The following is a 19203-nucleotide window of genomic DNA, read 5'->3' on the forward strand; positions in this document are numbered from 1 at the left end:
TACCTAAACCCAGCTCAATTTCTGACTAGGTAAGCCCAATTCTCCATGCTAATGCCTGACAGAAGAAAAAGCATATTCATTTCTAGACATAAATATTCACTCTGTACTATTCTACCTCTAATGCCTAGCATTCAATTAAAACTTACAAGACATGCCCAAAAAAAAGCAAAACAAAATATCCCACTGTCAAGAGATAAAGCAGTCAACAGAACCAGATTCAGAATGAACCTGAGTTGGAACTCTCAAATAAGGAACTTAAAATAACTATGATTAATATGTTAAAGAGTCTAGCAGAAAGATGAACAATATGAATGAGCAGATGGAGGATTTTAGGAAAAATTAAACCTATGTGAAAAAAATCAAATGGAAATACTAGAAATAAAAATCATCACATCAGAAATGGAGAATTCCTCTGATCGTCTCTTCAGTATGTAAGACAAAGCTGAGGAAAGGTTCATTTGATGGTGATCAATAGATGGGACACAGCTGAGGAGAGACTCAGTGAACTTAAAGATAGGTGGGTAGAAACTGTCCAACTGAAATACAAGAAGAAAAAATACATAAATAAATAAAAACAGAGTATCTAAGAACTAAGGGACAATATCAAGTGGTCTAACATACATAGAACTGGAGCCTCAGAAAGGAAAAAAAAAAAGAATAGAACTAAAAATAGAACTACCATATGACCTAGCATTTCCACTCCTGGGTATACGAAAAAAACAAAAGCATCCCAATGTTCACAGCAGCAGTATTTACAATAGCCAAAATATACAGTCAACCTAAGTGTCCATCAACAGATCAATGAGTAAAGAAGATGTGATACACACACACACACACACACAAAACACACACAATGGAATACTACTCAGCCTTGAAAAAAGAATGAAAATTTGCCATTTGCAACAACATGCATGGATTTGGAGGGTATTATGCTTAGTGAAATAAGTCAGACAAAGAAAGACAAATATGGTATGATATCACTTACAGGTGGAATCTAAAAAATAAAACAGGGGCTTCCTTGGTGGCGCAGTTGTTAAGAATCCGCCTGCCAATGCAGGGGACACGGGTTCAGGCCCTGGTCCAAGAAGATCCCACATGCTGCGGAGCAACTAAGCCCATGCGCCACAACTACGGAGCCTGTACTCTAGAGCCCACGAGCCACAACTACTGAAGCCCGTGCACCTAGAGCCTGTGCTCTGCAACAAGAGAAGCCACTACAATGAGAAGCCCAAGCACTGCAACGAAGAGTAGCCCCCACTCGCCGCAACTAGAGAAAGCCTGCGTGCAGCAACAAAGACCTGACCCAACACAGCCAAAAATAAATAAATAAATTAAAAAATAAATCAAACTAGTAACTATAACAACAACAACAAAAAGAACAGACTCACAGATACAGAGAACAAACTAGTAGTTACCAGTGGGGAGAGGAAAGGGGAAGGGGCAAGTTAGGAGTAGGGGAGTAAGAGGTAAAAACTACTATGTATAAAATAAATAAGCTGTAAGGATATTTTTGTATAGCCAATATTTTATAATAACTATAAATGGAGTATAACTTTTAAAAATTGTGAATCACTGCACTGTGCATCTGAAAAACTTATATAATATTGTACATCAACTATACTTAAGTTAAAAAAAACACGGGGGAGAGATAAACTGGGAGACTGGGATTGACATATACACACTACTATATATAAAATAGATAACTAATAAGAACCTACTGTATAGCACAGGGAACTCTTCTTAATACTCTGTAATAACCTATATGAGTAAAGAATCTAAAAGAAGAGTGGATATATGTATATGTATAACTGATTCACTTTGCTACACAGCAGAAACTAACAAAACTTTTTTTTTTTTTTTTTTTTTTTTGCGGTATGTGGGCCTCTCACTACTGTGGCCTCTCCCGTTGCGGAGCACAGGCTCCGGACGCGCAGGCTCAGCGGCCATGGCTCACGGGCCCAGCTGCTCTGTGGCATGTGGGATCTTCCTGGACCAGGGCACGAACCCGTGTCCCCTGCAACGGCAGGCGGACTCTCAACCACTGCGCCACCAGGGAAGCCCTAACACAACATTTTAAATCAACTATACTCCAATAAATTTTTTAAAAAACCACACAGGAAGAATGGGGCATAAGAAATATCTGAAGTGATAACAGCCTAGAATTTCCCCCCAAATAATGAAAGACATCAAACCACAGATACAAGAATCTCAGTGAACCCTAAGTAGGATCAAACAAAAAGAAAGGGGAAAAAACACCTACACACATCATAGACTAGCTAATGAAAACCAAAGACAAAGAGAAAATCTTGAAAGTACGCAAGAAAAAAGAAACATCACATACAGAGGAACAAAGACAAGAATTACAGTAGACTTCTCATTGAAAATTGAAATAGTTTTTAAAAATCATAATTATGACAAAATATATATCACTGTCTCAAGAAACAGTTTTCAAATTCGAAGAGGTTCCGTAATTTCTATCATACTAACCATTACCTGCTCCTTTTACAAAATTCACTCTCTATGTAGTTTGTAGGCAGTTTAAGCCACTCATTTGGAGTCATAAAGTGCCTTGAATTAGAAATTCCTGGAAATCTGGAATGCAGTTTGGCCTTCTCAAGCTCTTTAAATTCTTTCATTGTAAATATTCTGCCTGTAGGAAGATGAGCAACCTAAATTAGCATCCTTAAATGCAACTCCCATTACTCTTGGGTTATGAAACCACGTAACAATTAGAAACTAAGTACCAGTCTCACACTGAAGAAGAATTCTTTTTCCATCGTCTTTGTCATATTGTGCCTTTTTCAAAGGGTCACGAAATGGTGGGATGGTAACCTACAAGAAAAACACTTCTTTGAGGACTGGGTTCCAGCTCTTTTTCAGTCTATTCTAAGCATCCATGCCAAGCTCTTATGCCAGAATAATCAAGATTACAGCATCTACAAACTAACAGCAATCTAATTATTATATATATTTAACACATTACAAAGAGATGGCAGCACTCCAATACATCTCCTAACAAGGCCCTTCAGCCAAAGAAGCATGGTTAGCTCTTGTTTTAATAGCCTTTTCAGATCACTGTGGATATTCTTTTTAGATATCAATACTATACCCAAACTCAACAAGTGGCAGCTTCTTAAAGGTCAGTTATGATGTAGAATCTGGAACCATATCAATGAATTATTCAAACTCTGCTACATTAAAATCCATTGGTCCATCTTGGACTTGAACTCTGAATGAATCTTTTATCCATATCATGAATTGGTTGTTTAGAGAAAATTAGATCACTGAGTTATGTGAGGTCTTCCAAATGTTAATACATTTCATTATACAATAATCACATTCATTAATATCATCACCAATCTCATCAGTAAAGTCTTTGAGTATTGGAACACTGTCACACATCATGGTCAGTATTTCAAAAATTCAAATTTTTGTTTGAAAGTTCACATTTTATCACTGGCAACAAATATTGTCAGCTGTTTTTCTTGAAGTGACAGACTCACTTCATTAATTTTCCAGAAAATGTCTACCAAACACCCAAGACTTAATAAACATAGTCTGTAAGTCATTCTTTCAAGTAAAAATGATGTTCCATGAAAAAAAATCAGCCAGTTCAGCTCACAATTCAAACAATCATACTGTATTTCAGTATGCAGAAATGCTCTTTGCATACCTCCCATTTCATCACAGAATATTAAAAAGATGTGTAGAAAAGACCAAGACTTGGAGGGGAGGAATGAATTAGGAGTTTGGAATTAGCAGATACAAACTCCTACATAGAGTAAAACAGATAAACAACAAGGTCTTATTGTATAGCACAGAGAATTATATTCAATATCTTGTAATAAACTATAATGGAAAAGAATCTGAAAAACTAAAAAACCAAATCACCTTGCTGAACACTAGGAACTAACATTGTAAATCAACTATACTTCAATTAAAAAGGGGGGGAGTAAGACTTAATAAAATTAATAATTTTTTTACTGTTTGATCAAGGACATTAAGTGAAATTGAATTTTTTTTTTTTTTTTACTGTGAGTGCATGACGGTGAAGAATATGAGTACAGTACCAGTATAATTTGGTAACACTGACTTAAGTAGCTCTAAGGTACTAGCAGTTTTACCCAACACTGCTTCTGTACCATCAGTGCAAATGTCAACACAATGAAAAAGGCAAATAAAATTTGGCACTATTATGAAAAGTTTTGGCCTAATGGACCCCCTAGAAGGGTTTTGGGGCTGTCAAAGGTCTATGTACCTCACTTTGAGAACTGCTGCTATAACCTCAAAGTGCTCAGCTTACCTCAAGAGGTCACCTATCAGCTTCATTTAGAGTGGCAACACGGTGAAAGAACAGAATGGAATTCTGGTATCCAAAAGATCTGGTTTCAGGCTTCCCTAGTGGTGTAGTGGTTGAGAATCCGCCTGCCAATGCAGGGGACACAGGTTCGAGCCCTGGTCCGGGAAGATCCCACATGCCGTGGAGCAACTAAGCCCATGTGCCACAACTACTGAGCCTGCGCTCTGGAGCCCGCGAACCACAACTACTGAAGCCCGCATGCCTAGAGCCCGTGCTTCGCGACAAGAGAAGCCACTGCAATGAGAAGCCCGCGCACCACGCTGAAGAGTAGCCCCTGCTGCAGCAAGAGAAAGCCCGCGCACAGCAACGAAGACCCAAAACAGCCAAAAATTAAATAAATAAATAAATTTATTTTATAAAAAAGATCTGATTTCAAATCCCAATTCTAACCCTTACCAGGTATGCTACTAGTTAGTATGTCTAAGGATCTAACTCTAAACTCTCAGTTTAACTCTGACCTATAAAAATAGGGACAATAGCACATACATACACCCTAATTTGGGGAAAAACTTAAAAGACCTGCTTTGCCCTGCAACTACCAGCAGTTTAAAATGTCTATGATTCAAGGTAGGTTTTTTGTTTTATTTTCTTTAATAATATCCACTATTAGCAAAAGTGTGGAAAAAATACATTCTCGGGAGGAGGTACAAATTTATATAACCATTCTGGAGGACAATTTCGTGATATGAATTAAAATCATGCATAATTTTTAACCCAGCAATTCTACTTCTAGCAACTTACCCAACGGAAAAAATTAAGAAATAAATAGTTACAGGGATGTTCATCATAATGTCATTTATAACAACAATAGGTCAAAAACAATCTAGAGGTTCAAAATAAGGAGTATGTTAAAAAAAAAAAAAAAGATGGTATAGCAAGATAGTATATGTGTTTAGAAACATCCCCGTACTCTGCTATTTACAGCTGTGTAACCTTGGACAAGTAACTTAACCTACCCGTGCCTCACTTGCCTTATTTGTAAATTAGCAGTGAATGCTGAAATAAAGTGAAAAGAAATCTTAACATTTGGTTAAGCTCTCAATGCAAGTTAGCTATTAATAACAGAATACCATGTATTGATTACAATTGTATATTTACATTTATTGACAAAGAAAGAAAGCAAATCATAAACTACTGAGAAAAAAAAGATTTTAAAACCTAATGTGTGGTATGATCCCATTCTTGTTAAATAAAAATGTGTACATATACCTACCCATAGAAAGAAGTCTTTTTTTTTTTAATTGAAGTATAGTTGGTTTATAATTAGAAAGAAGTCTTGAAGAATATACAGAAAAATGTTCATGAGTTCATTCTGGGTAATGGAATTGTGAGTGGTCTCTTATTCTTTATTTTAAAATTGATTTTCTCATTTATATATCATAAAAATATATTACTTTTGTAACAAATTTAAAAGTCTGAAATTTTTTAACATTATCTATCACCCAATTATTATACAATATTTTCAAATTTTACAGAGGTTTAATTTACTTTGGACTTTGGCTTTTTTGTTCCTTTCTAAGATATGGAGATGGGACATGATTCTTAAGATTTTACTGCATTCGTTGGAAATCACTAAAGGACTACTTATATACTAGGACTGCTCAAAAAAACAAACCACATAATACCAAAGTTAAAATTAGAAATCTACCTTCAGAAAATTCGGGTCCTCTTTGTTCATGTAAAAAGGATCATATTCTTTTGGATCATAATGCTCTATAAATGCATTTCCCTATAGGAAGGAAATAAAACCACACATAAGAACAAGCAGTCCATAATTAATTTTGAGCATAACAGGACTCAAGAGTCAAACACACAGTTCCACTCTTATGCTTTGAAATGGCATCGATGACAAATGCAAAAGGGAAGGGAAGACCAAATTGGAAATTAAATTTAATGTATTTAAGTAAGAAATATTATAGTGATAGAAGGAATCTACTTAAAATTTGCAAGATTTTAATAAAGGATGTTGGAACACTAAAAGATACAGGAATTTGTTTTTAGGTACTTAATATTCAAACATCTCAGATCTCTTAAAAATGCCAGGAGAACAGAAATATTTTATAGCTTTATAAATAATCAAGTTCCAGAATAAAAAACAAAAAATTCAAAAAAACATATATCTTGAACCTAGAGTCCAATTTTTTTAAATTGGTATATAAAATTAACAATTACATAGGAGAAAGAAAGAAAAATTATTCTAATGTACACATTTAAATTCAGACCTAACCCGTTCCCTCCATCCTTTCCACATGCCCTGGATTTAAGAATAGTATGTGCTATAACGGAGTACAGATTACACATATACAGAATTGGGAAGGGCAGGCTGTTTGGATGATTATAAATAAAGATAACTATAGCTTTTAAAGCAACTGAAAAAAGTAATAAATGATCTCTTAGTACCTTTTTATTTACGTATTTTAAAAAAGCATCTAATTCCTCTTGTCTCCTTTTTTTAATCTTCTTATGTGAAGCAACATTTTCTATAATTCTCTTCTGGAGAGGATCTGCCACATGGTCAACCCATCTTTTATATAATATCTCTTTTTTTCTTGCATTTAAGAAGTCATGATGCTTTAAATACTTACCTAGTTCCTAGTAAACAGTGATAGGAAAGACAAATATATTATCTTAAAGTTTTCTTGTTCCAAATTTTAAACTTAATTTATATTCATAAGAATAACCTACAAAATCATCCATTAATTAAATCATTTGGTTGGCTTCTGTGTGACACACACAATACGGGAAACAAAGAATACGTGAATAAATTAGACAACATGCCTGCTCTCCCTGGAAGACAGACAACAAAACAAATCTACAAAACAACAGGAGGAGGGACCATGTAGCAAGAGATATATGGGGTTCAAACAGATACTAGTATACCAGTGTTCACTGCATCATTACTCACAACAGCCAAAAGGTGGAAACAACTCCAGTGTTCATCAACAGATGAAGGTATAAACAAAATGTGGTATATACGTATAATGGAATATTATACAATCATAAAAAGGAGTGAAGTTCTGACACATGCTACAACATGGATGAGCCTTAAAAGCAATATGCTAAGTGAAATATGACAGACACAAAAGGATAAATATTGTAGGATTCCACTTATATGAAATGTCTAGAATAGGCAAATTCAGAGACAGAAAATAAATTAGATGTTACCAGAGGTTTGCGGAAGGAGAGCTGGGAAGTTACTACTTAATGACTACAAAGTTTTGGTTGGGGTGATGAAAAAGGTTTAGAAATACATAGTGGTTATGGTTGCTCAACAGATAAATGTAATTAATGTCACTGAATTGTACACTCAAAAATGGTTAAAAAGCAAATTTTATGTTATATATATTTTACAATAGAAAAATTAAATTTTTTAAAAGATTTCCAAATTCGTAGACATTTGGGATGGGCCTTAAAGAACAGAGTTATCTAGGAAGAGAAGGAATGACACAGAATGAGGAAGAAGAATATTCTATGGAGGGAATTCCCTGGCGGTCCAGTCATTAGGACTCCACACCTTCACTGCCGAGGGGCCGAGTTCAATCCCTGGTCAGGGAACTAAGATCCCACAAGCCGCACAGCACAGCCAGAAAAAAAAATAAGAATACCCAGTGACTCCACAGAAGCCCCACTAACATGAAGGAACAAGTGAGTAGGAGGAAACTCTTACAAGGTATCTATAAAAGAGTCCTCACAAAGTACAGGAAGAAAGGAACTAAATTAAAGCAATCTCAGAGCTCTTTTAAGTTCAATCCTAAAGGCTAATGAGTGTTTTAATTGTTTTCTATATTTTCTAAAATTTTTTTTTTTTTTTTGGCGGTACGTGGGCCTCTCACTGTTGGTGGCCTCTCCCGTTGCGGAGCATAGGCTCCGGACACGCAGGCACAGTGGCCATGGCTCACGGGCCTAGCCGCTCCGCAGCATGTGGGATCCTCCCGGACCGGGGCACGAACCCGTGTCCCCTGCATCGGCAGGCGGACTCTCAACCACTGCGCCACCAGGGAAGCCCCCTAAAATTTTTATAATGACAATGTACTACATCTGAAATGGAAAAACAAAATTTAATTTTTGAGACACATTCTGCAGCCAATTCTTACCTTAATTATATAATTTTCTCTGTATAATATTGATTGAATAGCTGCATCAATATCTTCTTTAGCTAATGCCTAAAATGACAGAATGACATTTTGAAAATCAAATATTTGAAAATTAAATTATTAATACTACCTAGACTCATAATATTTTATGTGACATACATATCCCTGGAAAGTTCTCTATAAATCCAATTTTTCTACTTCAAATCATATCATCCGTACTTTTTAAAGAGGATTTGAATCTTTCTGCTCTCAGCTACAGTTCATTCTAGGGAAAAAATAACTCAGATCACAGACATTTTGAGTCCCAATATGGTCAAATGACTTCGCCCAGACACACATGGTAGGTAAAACCCATCTTTTTTCACATCCTATAAAGTGATACAATCAGGCCTCTATTTGAATTCATTTACTCTGAATGAATTCTATTTGAATTCATTTAGTCATTATAGCTATCAAATATTAATACTTTTTATGAACAAGCCACATGTTCAGTATTTTAAAGCAACACAATCTTCAGGAAATAGCTCATAAAATTAAAATTTTCCATTTTCATAACAAATTTTCCACAATTAAACATGTCAGAAAATGCAAGAGGTTGATTTCTAGCATACATGTGAATGTACTTAACATCACTGACTTACACACTTAAAAATAGTTAAAAAGAGTAAATTTTATGATATAATTTTTCCACAATGGAAAAAATGATTAATAATAAAAGAGTCCCAAAGTGGACATTTGGGATGGGCCTTTGAAATCCTCTCATAATTACACAAAAATAAAATATTCTCAAATTAACTGTCATTGGAATTGTCTTCATTTCCACTACCCTTGTTTTCTAGAATAGATGAGTAAAATCTCAAAATCTAAGAACTAGCCTTCCCCATTAACACACAAGGAAATTAAGGCTCAAGGGAGTTAAGCAACAACCAGAAGCCTAGAAAATCCTGCACTGAGCCCAGAATTCAAACTCAAATGTATCTAACTCCAAATTCATTTTCTTTGTTCTTTCTGCCTCACAGAGTTGCTATTCCTAGCAAATCTACTGCTGTCAAAACCAAGATGAGTACTGAAATATTAAAATCACCACCTGAAGACACTGGAGACTGACCCAGAGCAGGAAGAAACTAAAGGGTAGTCAACACTTGGAAAAAGAGAACAGCACTGGAAAAGTTTTCAGTTCTTTATGGACTTTTGTCTAACAGCAGGCCTCAGTCATAGCTAAACAAGGTAGCTCAAACGCAGACAGAAATACAGTTTTACAGATTCAATAATTAGAAGACAGAGTTCAGGGCAACCATAGCAGCAGGAAAATGAAGAGGAGAAATACCTGAAAGGAGTAAACCATAGACAGAATGCCACAAATTCTGCAGACCAAATCTCTGGCAGACCCTTGAACTACATAAGCACAAAGCAGACTCCGTGGAGCCCAGCTAAAGCTAAAAAAGGCTAAACAGTGATTTCACCTGCTGCCAACTGCAGGAGAGACAAAGTTCAGAGTTCGTGTTCAGCCAAGTTAACTGCCTGCTAAAACAAAAACTCAGTATTAATCAGAGGAACATAACAGAATCCAGACCCTTTACAATGTATCTCTCATAATGTCCAAAATCACTAGACAAATAGGAAAACGTGACCCTTACACAGAAAGACAATCAACTGGAGACCAACTCTGAGATGGCCCATATGTTGGAATTAGCAGACAAGGATTCTAGGTCAACTATTATAGCTATACAAGGATTCTAGGTCAACTATTATAGCTATGTTTAAGAAGTTATAGGAAAATATGCTCATAATGAATGAATAGAAAACCTCCGCAGAAAAATAGAGACTGAAAAATAACCAAGTGGAAAATACAGCTCTTAAATTTAAAAAACAAACAAACTTAAATGGGTTTTACAGCAGATTTAAGATGACATAAAAAGAGTCAGTGAACTTGAATTCAAATCATTAGAATTTATCCAATCTGGGAAACAGGAAGAAAAAAGACTGGAAAATGAATAGAGTTGTAGCAACTTATGAGACAATAGCAAAAGGTTCAACAAGTTGATAACTGGAGTCCTAGAAATGATAAATAAAAGAATGGAATAGAAGAAAGAAAGTTAGGAAGGAAGATAGAATAAGAGAGAACAGATTTATCCTCCTACCTTAAAAAAAAAAAAAGTCAAACAACAGTTCAAGACACTGGACATCAGGCTATGAAGGACAGTGGCCCCTGAGATACAGAACACAAGGTGAGCCTTAAAATAGCTCATTAGAGCCTGGAGAGAATTTCCAGACTGTGGCACAGAGAGGAGGAAATCAGGTGGAATCCACCTGTCTCCCTGAAATGAGCAGGGGAGCTGGGAGTCTGGGGAGGCCAGGGTAGCTACAGTTCATAGAGCACAGTACCAGAGGGAAGAAAGTCATACAGAGAAAGAGCTTTGGGGATCTGCAGAGAATTAGATCTGTAGAGGGTCCCCCGTGCATCTTCAGGTGAATGCTGAACACTATATGCATGTGGAGAAACTACCCAAAGAAACACTGGGCAAAGAAGTACCTGAAAGGATTAGGGGAACAATCCCTAGAGGTCACACAACCCCAGGAGTTATTCCTCTTAACATCAGCCAGGGTGACAAACTTTATGGTGCATAAAACAGTTGAGTACTTAGAGGGGTTTTACAAAATAAGTACTAAAGCAAAATTGGCCATACACTAAATGATACTACAGTTCTGTCTAACAAAGCTTGGTGGCAAGACATGAAAAAAATCAGACTGTGCCCAAGTAACTTAACCGCATACCAGAACAAAGCTCAGCATATTTATTGGAAATCAAAGATATCCAGCACTCAACAAGGAAAAATTCACATCTGGCATCCAATTAAAAACATCACCAGGCATACAGGTCATGGAAGAAACCTAAATGTCCATCAACAGACGAATGGATAAAGAAGTTGTGGTACATACATACAATGGAATATTACTCAGCCATAAAAAGGAACAAAATTGAGTCATTTGCTGAGACGTGGATGGACTTAGAGACTGCCATACAAAGTGAAGTAAGTCAGAAAAAGAAAAACAAATATCGTATCTTAACGCATGTATGTGGAACCTAGAAAAATGGTACAGATGAACCAGTTTGCAGGGCAGAGGTTGAGACACAGATGTAGATAACAAACGTATGGACACCAAGGGGGGAAAACCGTGGTGGGGTGGGGATGGTGGTGTGCTGAATTGGACGATTGGGATTGACATGTATACACTGATGTGTATAAAACTGATGACTAATAAGAACCTGCAATATAAAAAAACAAACAAAAAAAAACAACTAATACTAAACTTTCTTTGGGTTATTTGTATGGAAATATGTTTATATAAATGTTTCAGACATTACATGAAATTTCTAAAAATCTTATATGTTCTGGTATAATGTTATAAGTCATAATTCTAGTTATTACTTTAAAATGTATATCTCAGAAATTAAAAAAAAAAAATCACCAGGCACATAAAGAAGCAGGAAAATTTGACTAATGAAAAGAATCAATCAAAACTACCCCAGAGGAGACTTCCCTTGTGTTCCAGTGGCTAAGACTCCATGCTCCCAATGCAGGGGGCCTAAGTTTGATCCCTGCTCAGGGAACTAGATCCCACATGCCGCAACTAAGAGTTTGCAGGCCGCAACTAAAGATCCCACATGCTGCAACTAAGGATCCCACACCCAGCAACGAAGACCTGGTGCAGCCAAATAGATATTTAAAAAAAAACCTACCCCAGAAATGACACAGATGATATAATTATTAGACCAAGACATTAAAATAGTTCATAAGTGCAGGAAGCTAGACGAAACAGCAGACGTTTTGAGACAGGGAAGATTTTTTAAAAGGTCCCCTAAAAACTTAAGGGATAAAAACCACAATGTCTGAAATGAAAAATACAACAGACAGGATTATCAACAGACTGGGTATTACAGAAGAAATGATTAGTAAAGTTAAAATCATAATAGAAGCTGTCCAAAATGAAATGCAGGAAGGAAAAGTATGAAAAAGTTTAACAGATAATCAGTGGGCTATGGGAAAGCTTTAAGCAGGCGATTAAACATGTAATTTTATTTCCCAAAAGGAGAAGGGGTGGGGTAGAAAAAATATTTTAAGAAACGATGGCTGAAATTTTTCCAAATGTGTTGGGAACTATACGCTCACCGATACTAGAGGTTCAATGAACTCTAAGCAGTAGAGAAACTGAAACCTTCATACATTGCTGATGAGAATGTAAAATGGTACAGCCACTGTTGGAAACAGTAGGCAGCTCCTCAAAAAGTTAAACACAGAATTACCATATGACTTAGCAATTCCATTCCTAGGTTATATACCCAAGACAGCTGAAAACATATGTTCACACAAAAACTTGTATACAATGTTCACAGCAGCATTGTTCATAATAGTCAAAAACCAGAAAAAATCCAACTGCCCATCCACTGATGAATGGATAAATAAAATGTGGTATATCCATATACTGGAGTATCATTTGGCCATAAAAAAGAATGAAGTGCTGATACATGCTACAACATGGATGAACCATGAAAACAGTATGCTAAGTGGAAGAACTCAGACACAAAGGACCACATACTACATGATTCCATTTGTATACAATGTCCAGAATAGACAAATCTAAGAGAAAGTAGATTAGCAGTTGCCAGAGAACAAGGGAGAAGGGAATGGACAAGGACTGCTAAAGGGTATGAGTTTCCTTTTTGGGGTGATGAAAATGTTCTGGAATTAGAGAGGTGATGGTTATACAACCTTGTGGATATACTAAAAACCACTGAATTGTACACTTTAAGGTAGTGAATTTTAAATTAAAAAATGCACGGGCTTCCCTGGTGGCGCAGTGGTTGAGAGTCCACCTGCCAATGCAGGGGACACGGGTTCGTGCCCCGGTCCGGGAGGATTCCACATGCCACGGAGCGGCTGGGCCCATGGGCCATGGCTGCTGAGCCTGCGCGTCCAGAGCCTGTGCTCCGCAATGGGAGAGGCCACAACAGTGAGAGGCCCAAGTACCGCAAAAAACAACAACAACAACAACAAAAAAAACACACAATGAGGGACTTCCCTGATAGTCCAGTGGTAAAGAATCCGCCTTACAATGCAGGGGACGCGGGTTCGATCCCTAGTCGGGGAACTGGGATCCCACATGCCATAGGGCAACTAAGCTCGCGTGCCACAACTACTGAGCTTGCACACCTCAACTAGAGAGCCTGTGTGCCGCAAACTACAGAGCCCACGCACCCTGGAGCCTGCATGCCGCAACTAGAGAAAACTTGCACGCCACAACTAGAGAGAAGCCCGCGCACCACCACAAAGATCCCACATGCCTCAACAAAGATCCCACGAGCTGCAACTAGGACCCAACGCAGCCAAAAAATTTTTAATTTTTTTAAAACACCACACAATGAAATGTGACTCTACATCTTTTGAAATGTGACTCTACATCTTTTAGAATGTCTCAAAAGACTACACCTACACACACACACACACACACACACACACACACACACACACAGACTGTACCAAATGTTGGCTAGGATGTGAAACACTGGAACTCCCATACACTGCTAGTGGAAATATAAAATAATATAACTTTGGGCTTCCCTGGTGGCGCAGTGGTTGAGAGTCCGCCTGCCGATGCAGGGGACACGGGTTCGTGCCCCGGTCCAGGAAGATCCCACATGCCACAGAGCGGCTGGGTCCATAAGCCATGACTGCTGAGCCTGCGTGTCCGGAGCCTGTGCTCCGCAACAGGAGAGGCCACAACAGTGAGAGGCCCGCGCACCAGAAAAATAAATAAATAAATAATATAATATAATTTTGGAAAACAGTTGGCAGTTTCATAAAATATTAAATTCATTTACCATATGACCTAGGCATTCTACAACTAGATGTTTACCCAACAGTAATGAAAATATATATCCATATAAAGACATGTACATGAATGTTCCTAACAGCTTTATTTATAAGAGCCAAAAACTGTAAACAACCCAAACATCCAATGACAGAATAGACAAACTGGGGTATATAGCATTCAGCAAAAAAAAAAAAAAAAAAAGGAACTAAGTACTGAAACATGAAACAACATGGATGAACTGCAAATTATACTGAGTGAAAGAAGCCTGACAAAAATAATACATAAGATTATATTTGTATAAAAAAATTTAAATGTAAAATAAACTATAGTGAGATTGGTTCAAGATCCGGAGTAGAAGGACGTGCTCTCACTCCCTCCTGAGAGAGCACCGGAATCACAACTAACTGCTAAATAATCATCAACAGGAAGACACTGCAACTCACCAAAAAAGATACCCCACATCCAAAGACAAAGGAGAAGCCACAATGAGATGGTAGGAGGGGTGCAATCACAATAAAATCAAATCCCATATCTCCTGGGTGGGTGACTCACAAACTGGAGAACACTTATACCACAAGAGTCCACCCACTGGAGTGAAGGTTCTGAGCCCCACATCAGGCTTCCCAACCTGGGGATCCGGCAACAGAAGGAGGAATTCGTAAAGACTCAGACGTTGAAGGCTGGCGGGATTTGACTGCAGGACTTTGACAGGATTGAGGGAACAGAAACTCCACTCTTGGAGGGCACACACAAAGTAGTGTGCACATAGGGACCCAGGGGAACGAGCAGTGACCCCACAGGAGACTGAACTAGAACTACCTGCTAGTGTTGGAGGGTCTCCTGCAGAGGCGGGGGTGGCTGTGTCTCACCGTGAGGACAAGGACACTGGCAGCAGAAGTTCTGGGAAGTACTCCTTGGCGTGAGCCCTCCCAGAGTCCACCATTAGCCCCACCAAAGAGCCCAGGTAGGCTCCAGTGTTGGGTTGCCTCAGGCCAAACAACCAATAGGGAGGGAACCCAGCCCCACCCATCAGCAGTCAAGTGGATTAAAGTTTTACTGAGCTCTGCCCACCAGAGCAACAGCCAGCTCTACCCACCACCAGTCCCTCCCATCAGGAAACTTGCACAAGCCTCTCAGATACCCTCATCCACCAGAGGGCAGACAGCAGAAGCAAGAAGAACTACAATCCTGCAGCCTGTGGAACAAAAACCACATTCACAGAAAGACAGACAAGATGAAAAGGCAAAGGGCTATGTACCAGATGAAGGAACAAGACAAAACTCCAGAAAAATAACTAAATGAAGTGGAGATAGGCAATCTTCCAGAAAAAGAATTCAGAATAATGATAGTGAAGATGATCCAGGACCTCGGAAACAGAATGGAGGCAAAGATCGAGAAGATGCAAGAAATGTTTAACAAAGACCTAGAAGAATTAAAGAACAAACAGAGATGAAAAATACAATAACTGAAATGAAAAATACATTATAAGGAATCAATACCAGAATAACTGAGGCAGAAGAACGGATAAGTGACCTGGAAGACACAATGGTGGAATTCACTGCTGCAGAACAGAATAAAGAAAAAAGAATGAAAAGAAATGAGGCCAGCCTAAGTGACCTCTGGGACAACATTAAACGCAACAACATTCACATTATAGGGGTCCCAGAAGGAGAAGAGAGAGAGAAAGGACCTGAGAAAACATCTGAAGAGATTATAGTCGAAAACTTCCCAAACATGGGGAAGGAAATTGCCACCCAAGTCCAGGAAGCGTAGAGAGTCCCATACAGGATAAACCCAAGGAGAAACACACCGAGACACATAGCAATCAAATTGGCAAAAATTAAAGACAAAGAAAAATTATTGAAAGCAGCAAGGGAAAAACAACAAATAACATACAAGGGAACTCCCATAAGGTTAACAGCTGATTTCTCAGCAGAAACTCTACAAGCCAGAAGGGAGTGGCATGATATACTTAGTGATGAAAGGGAAGAACCTACAACCAAGATTACTCTACCCAGCAAGGATCTCATTTAGATTCGATGGAGAAATCAAAAGCTTTACCGACAAGCAAAAGTTAACAGGATTCAGCACCACCAAACCAGCTCTACAACAAATGCTTAAGGCACTTCTCTAAGTGGAAAACACAAGAGAAGAACCTACAAAAACAAACCCAAAACAATTAACAAAATGGTAATAGGAACATACATATCAACAATTACCTTAAATGTGAATGAATTAAATGTTCCAACCAAAAGACACAGGCTTGCTGAATGGATACAAAAACAAGACCCATATATATGCTGTCTACAAGAGACCCACTTCAGACCTAGGGACACATACAGACTGAAAGTGAGGGGATGGAAAAAGATATTCCATGCAAATGGAAATCAAAAGAATGCTGGAGTAGCAATAGTTGTATCAGATAAAATAGACTTTAAAATAAAGAATGTTACAAGAGACAAGGAAGGACACTACACAATGATCAAGGGATCAATCCGAGAAGAAGATATAACAATTATAAATATATATGCACCCAACATAGGAGCACCTCAATATATAAGGCAACTGCTAACAGCTATAAAAGAGGAAATCGACAGTAACACAATAACAGTGGGGGACTTTAAAACCTCACTTACACCAATGGACAGATCATCCAAACAGAAAATTAATAATAGGCCAGATAGATTTAATTGATATTTATAGGACATTCCATCCAAACACAGCAGATTACACTTTCTTCTCAAGTGCACACAGAACATTCTCTAGGATAGATCACATCTTGGGTCACAAATCAATCCTTAGTAAATTTAAGAAAATTGAAATCATATCAAGCATCTTTTCTGACGACAACGTTATGAAATTAGAAATCAATTACAGGAAAACAAATGTAAAAAACACAAACACAGGGAGGTTAAACAATACGTTACTAAATAACCAATAGATCACTGAAGAAATTAAAGGGGAAATCAAAAAATACCTAGAGACAAATGACAATGAAAACACAACGATCCAAAACCTATGGGATGCAGCAAAAGCAGTTCTAAGAGGGAAGTTTATAGCAATACAATCCTACCTCAAGAAACAACAAACATCTCAAATAAACCATCTAACCTTACACCTAAAGGAACTAGAGAAAGAAAAACAAATCCCAAGTTAGTAGAAGGAAAGAAATAATAAAGATCAGAGCTGAAATAAATGAAATAGAAACAAAACAATACCAAAGATCCATAAAACTAAAAGCTGGTTCTTTGGGAAGATAAACAAAATTGATAAACCATTAGCCAGACTCATCAAGAAAAAGAGGGAGAGGGCTTCCCTGGTGGCACAGTGGTTGAGAGTCCACCTGCCAATGCAGGTGACACGGTTCGTGCCCCGGTCTGGGAAGATCCCACATGCCACGGAGCGGCTAGGCCCGTGAGCCATGGCCGCTGAGCCTGCACGTCCGGAGCCTGTGCTCTGCAACGGGAGAGGCCACAACAGTGAGAGGCCCATGTACCGCAAAAAAAAAAAAAAAAAAAAGAAAAAGAGGGAGAGGACTCAAATCAATAAAATTAGAAATGAAAAAGGAGAAGTTACAACAGACACCGCAGAAATATAAACCATCCTAAGAGACTACTACAAGCAACTCTATGCCAATAAAATGGACAACCTGGAAAAAATGGACAAATTCTTAGAAAGGTATATCCTTCCAAGACGGAACCAGGAAGAAACAGAAAATATGAACAGACCAATCAGAAGTAATGAAATTGAAACCGTGATTAAAAATCTTCCAACAGGGCTTCCCTGGTGGCGCAGTGGTTGAGGGTCTGCCTGCCAACGCAGGGGACACAGGTTCGTGCCCCGGTCTGGGAGGATCCCACGTGCCGCGGATCGGCTGGGCCCGTGAGCCATGGCCGCTGAGCCTGCGCCTCTGGAGCCTGTGCTCCGCAACGGGAGAGGCCACGGCAGTGAGAGGCCCGTGTACCGCTAAAAAAAAAAAAAATCTTCCAACAAACGAAAGTCCAGGACCAGATGGCTTCACAGGTGAATTCTATCAAACATTTAGAGAAGAGTTAACACCCATCCTTCTCAAACTCTTCCAAAAAACTGCAAAGAAACACTCCCAAACTCATTCTATGAGGCCACCATCACCCTGATACCAAAACCAGACAAAAATACCACAAAAAAAAAAAATTACAGACCAGTATCACTCATGAATATAGATGCAAAAACCCTCAACAAAATATTAGCAAACAGAATTCAACAACACATTAAAAGGATCATACACCATGATCAAGTGGGATTTATCCCAGGGATCCAAGGATTCTTCAATATACGTGAATGAATCAATGTGATACACCATATTAACAAATTGAAGAATAAAAACCATATGATCATCTCAATAGATGCAGAAAAAGCTTTTGACAAAATTCAACACCTATTTATAATAAAAAACTCTCCAGAAAATGGGCACAGAGGGAAACTACCTCAACATAATAAAGGCCATATATGACAAACCCACAGCAAACATCATTCTCAATGGTGAAAAACTGAAAGCATTTCCTCTAAGATCAGGACCAAGACAAGGATGTCCACTCTCATCACTATTATTCAACATAGTCTTGGAAGTCCTAGCCACAGCAATCAGAGAAGAAAAAGAAATAAAAGGAATACAAATTGGAAAAGAGGAAGTAAAACTGTCACTGTTTGCAGATGACATGACACTATACATAGAGAATCCTAAAGATGCCACCAGAAAACTACTAGAGCTAATCAACACCATGTGGTAAAGTTGCAGGATACACAATTAATGCACAGAAATCTCCTGCATTCCTATACACTAATGATGAAAAATCTGAAAGAGAAATTAAGGAAACACTCCCATTTACCATTGCA

The 19203-nt window shown here is 38.0% G+C and overlaps 1 protein-coding gene across 6 annotated transcripts in view; it reads right to left on the reverse strand.

Annotated features, from left to right (window-relative positions):
• The window catches only part of LOC111175008 (protein FAM228B), a 35719-nt gene that overhangs the window by 12034 nt on the left and 4482 nt on the right, over positions 1-19203 (reverse strand). For 5 of the 6 annotated variants that reach the window (XM_089922480.1, XM_089922483.1, XM_089922482.1 and 2 more), the window contains 5 exons: positions 8455-8523; positions 6761-6952; positions 6009-6089; positions 2745-2832; positions 2494-2650 (listed from right to left, as the gene is read on the reverse strand). In XM_089922480.1, the coding sequence (XP_089778606.1) occupies positions 2494-2650; positions 2745-2832; positions 6009-6089; positions 6761-6952; positions 8455-8523 (587 nt within the window). The remainder of the gene's footprint in view (positions 1-2493; positions 2651-2744; positions 2833-6008; positions 6090-6760; positions 6953-8454; positions 8524-19203) is intronic. The other variant, XM_089922484.1, reaches the window with a different exon arrangement.

The sequence above is a fragment of the Delphinapterus leucas genome, chromosome 13 (genome assembly GCF_059928025.1).
Source record: "Delphinapterus leucas isolate spDelLeu-1000000601 "Yukka" chromosome 13, BTC_Dleu_Yukka2, whole genome shotgun sequence".
In the NCBI taxonomy this organism is placed as follows: Eukaryota; Metazoa; Chordata; class Mammalia; order Artiodactyla; family Monodontidae; genus Delphinapterus; species Delphinapterus leucas.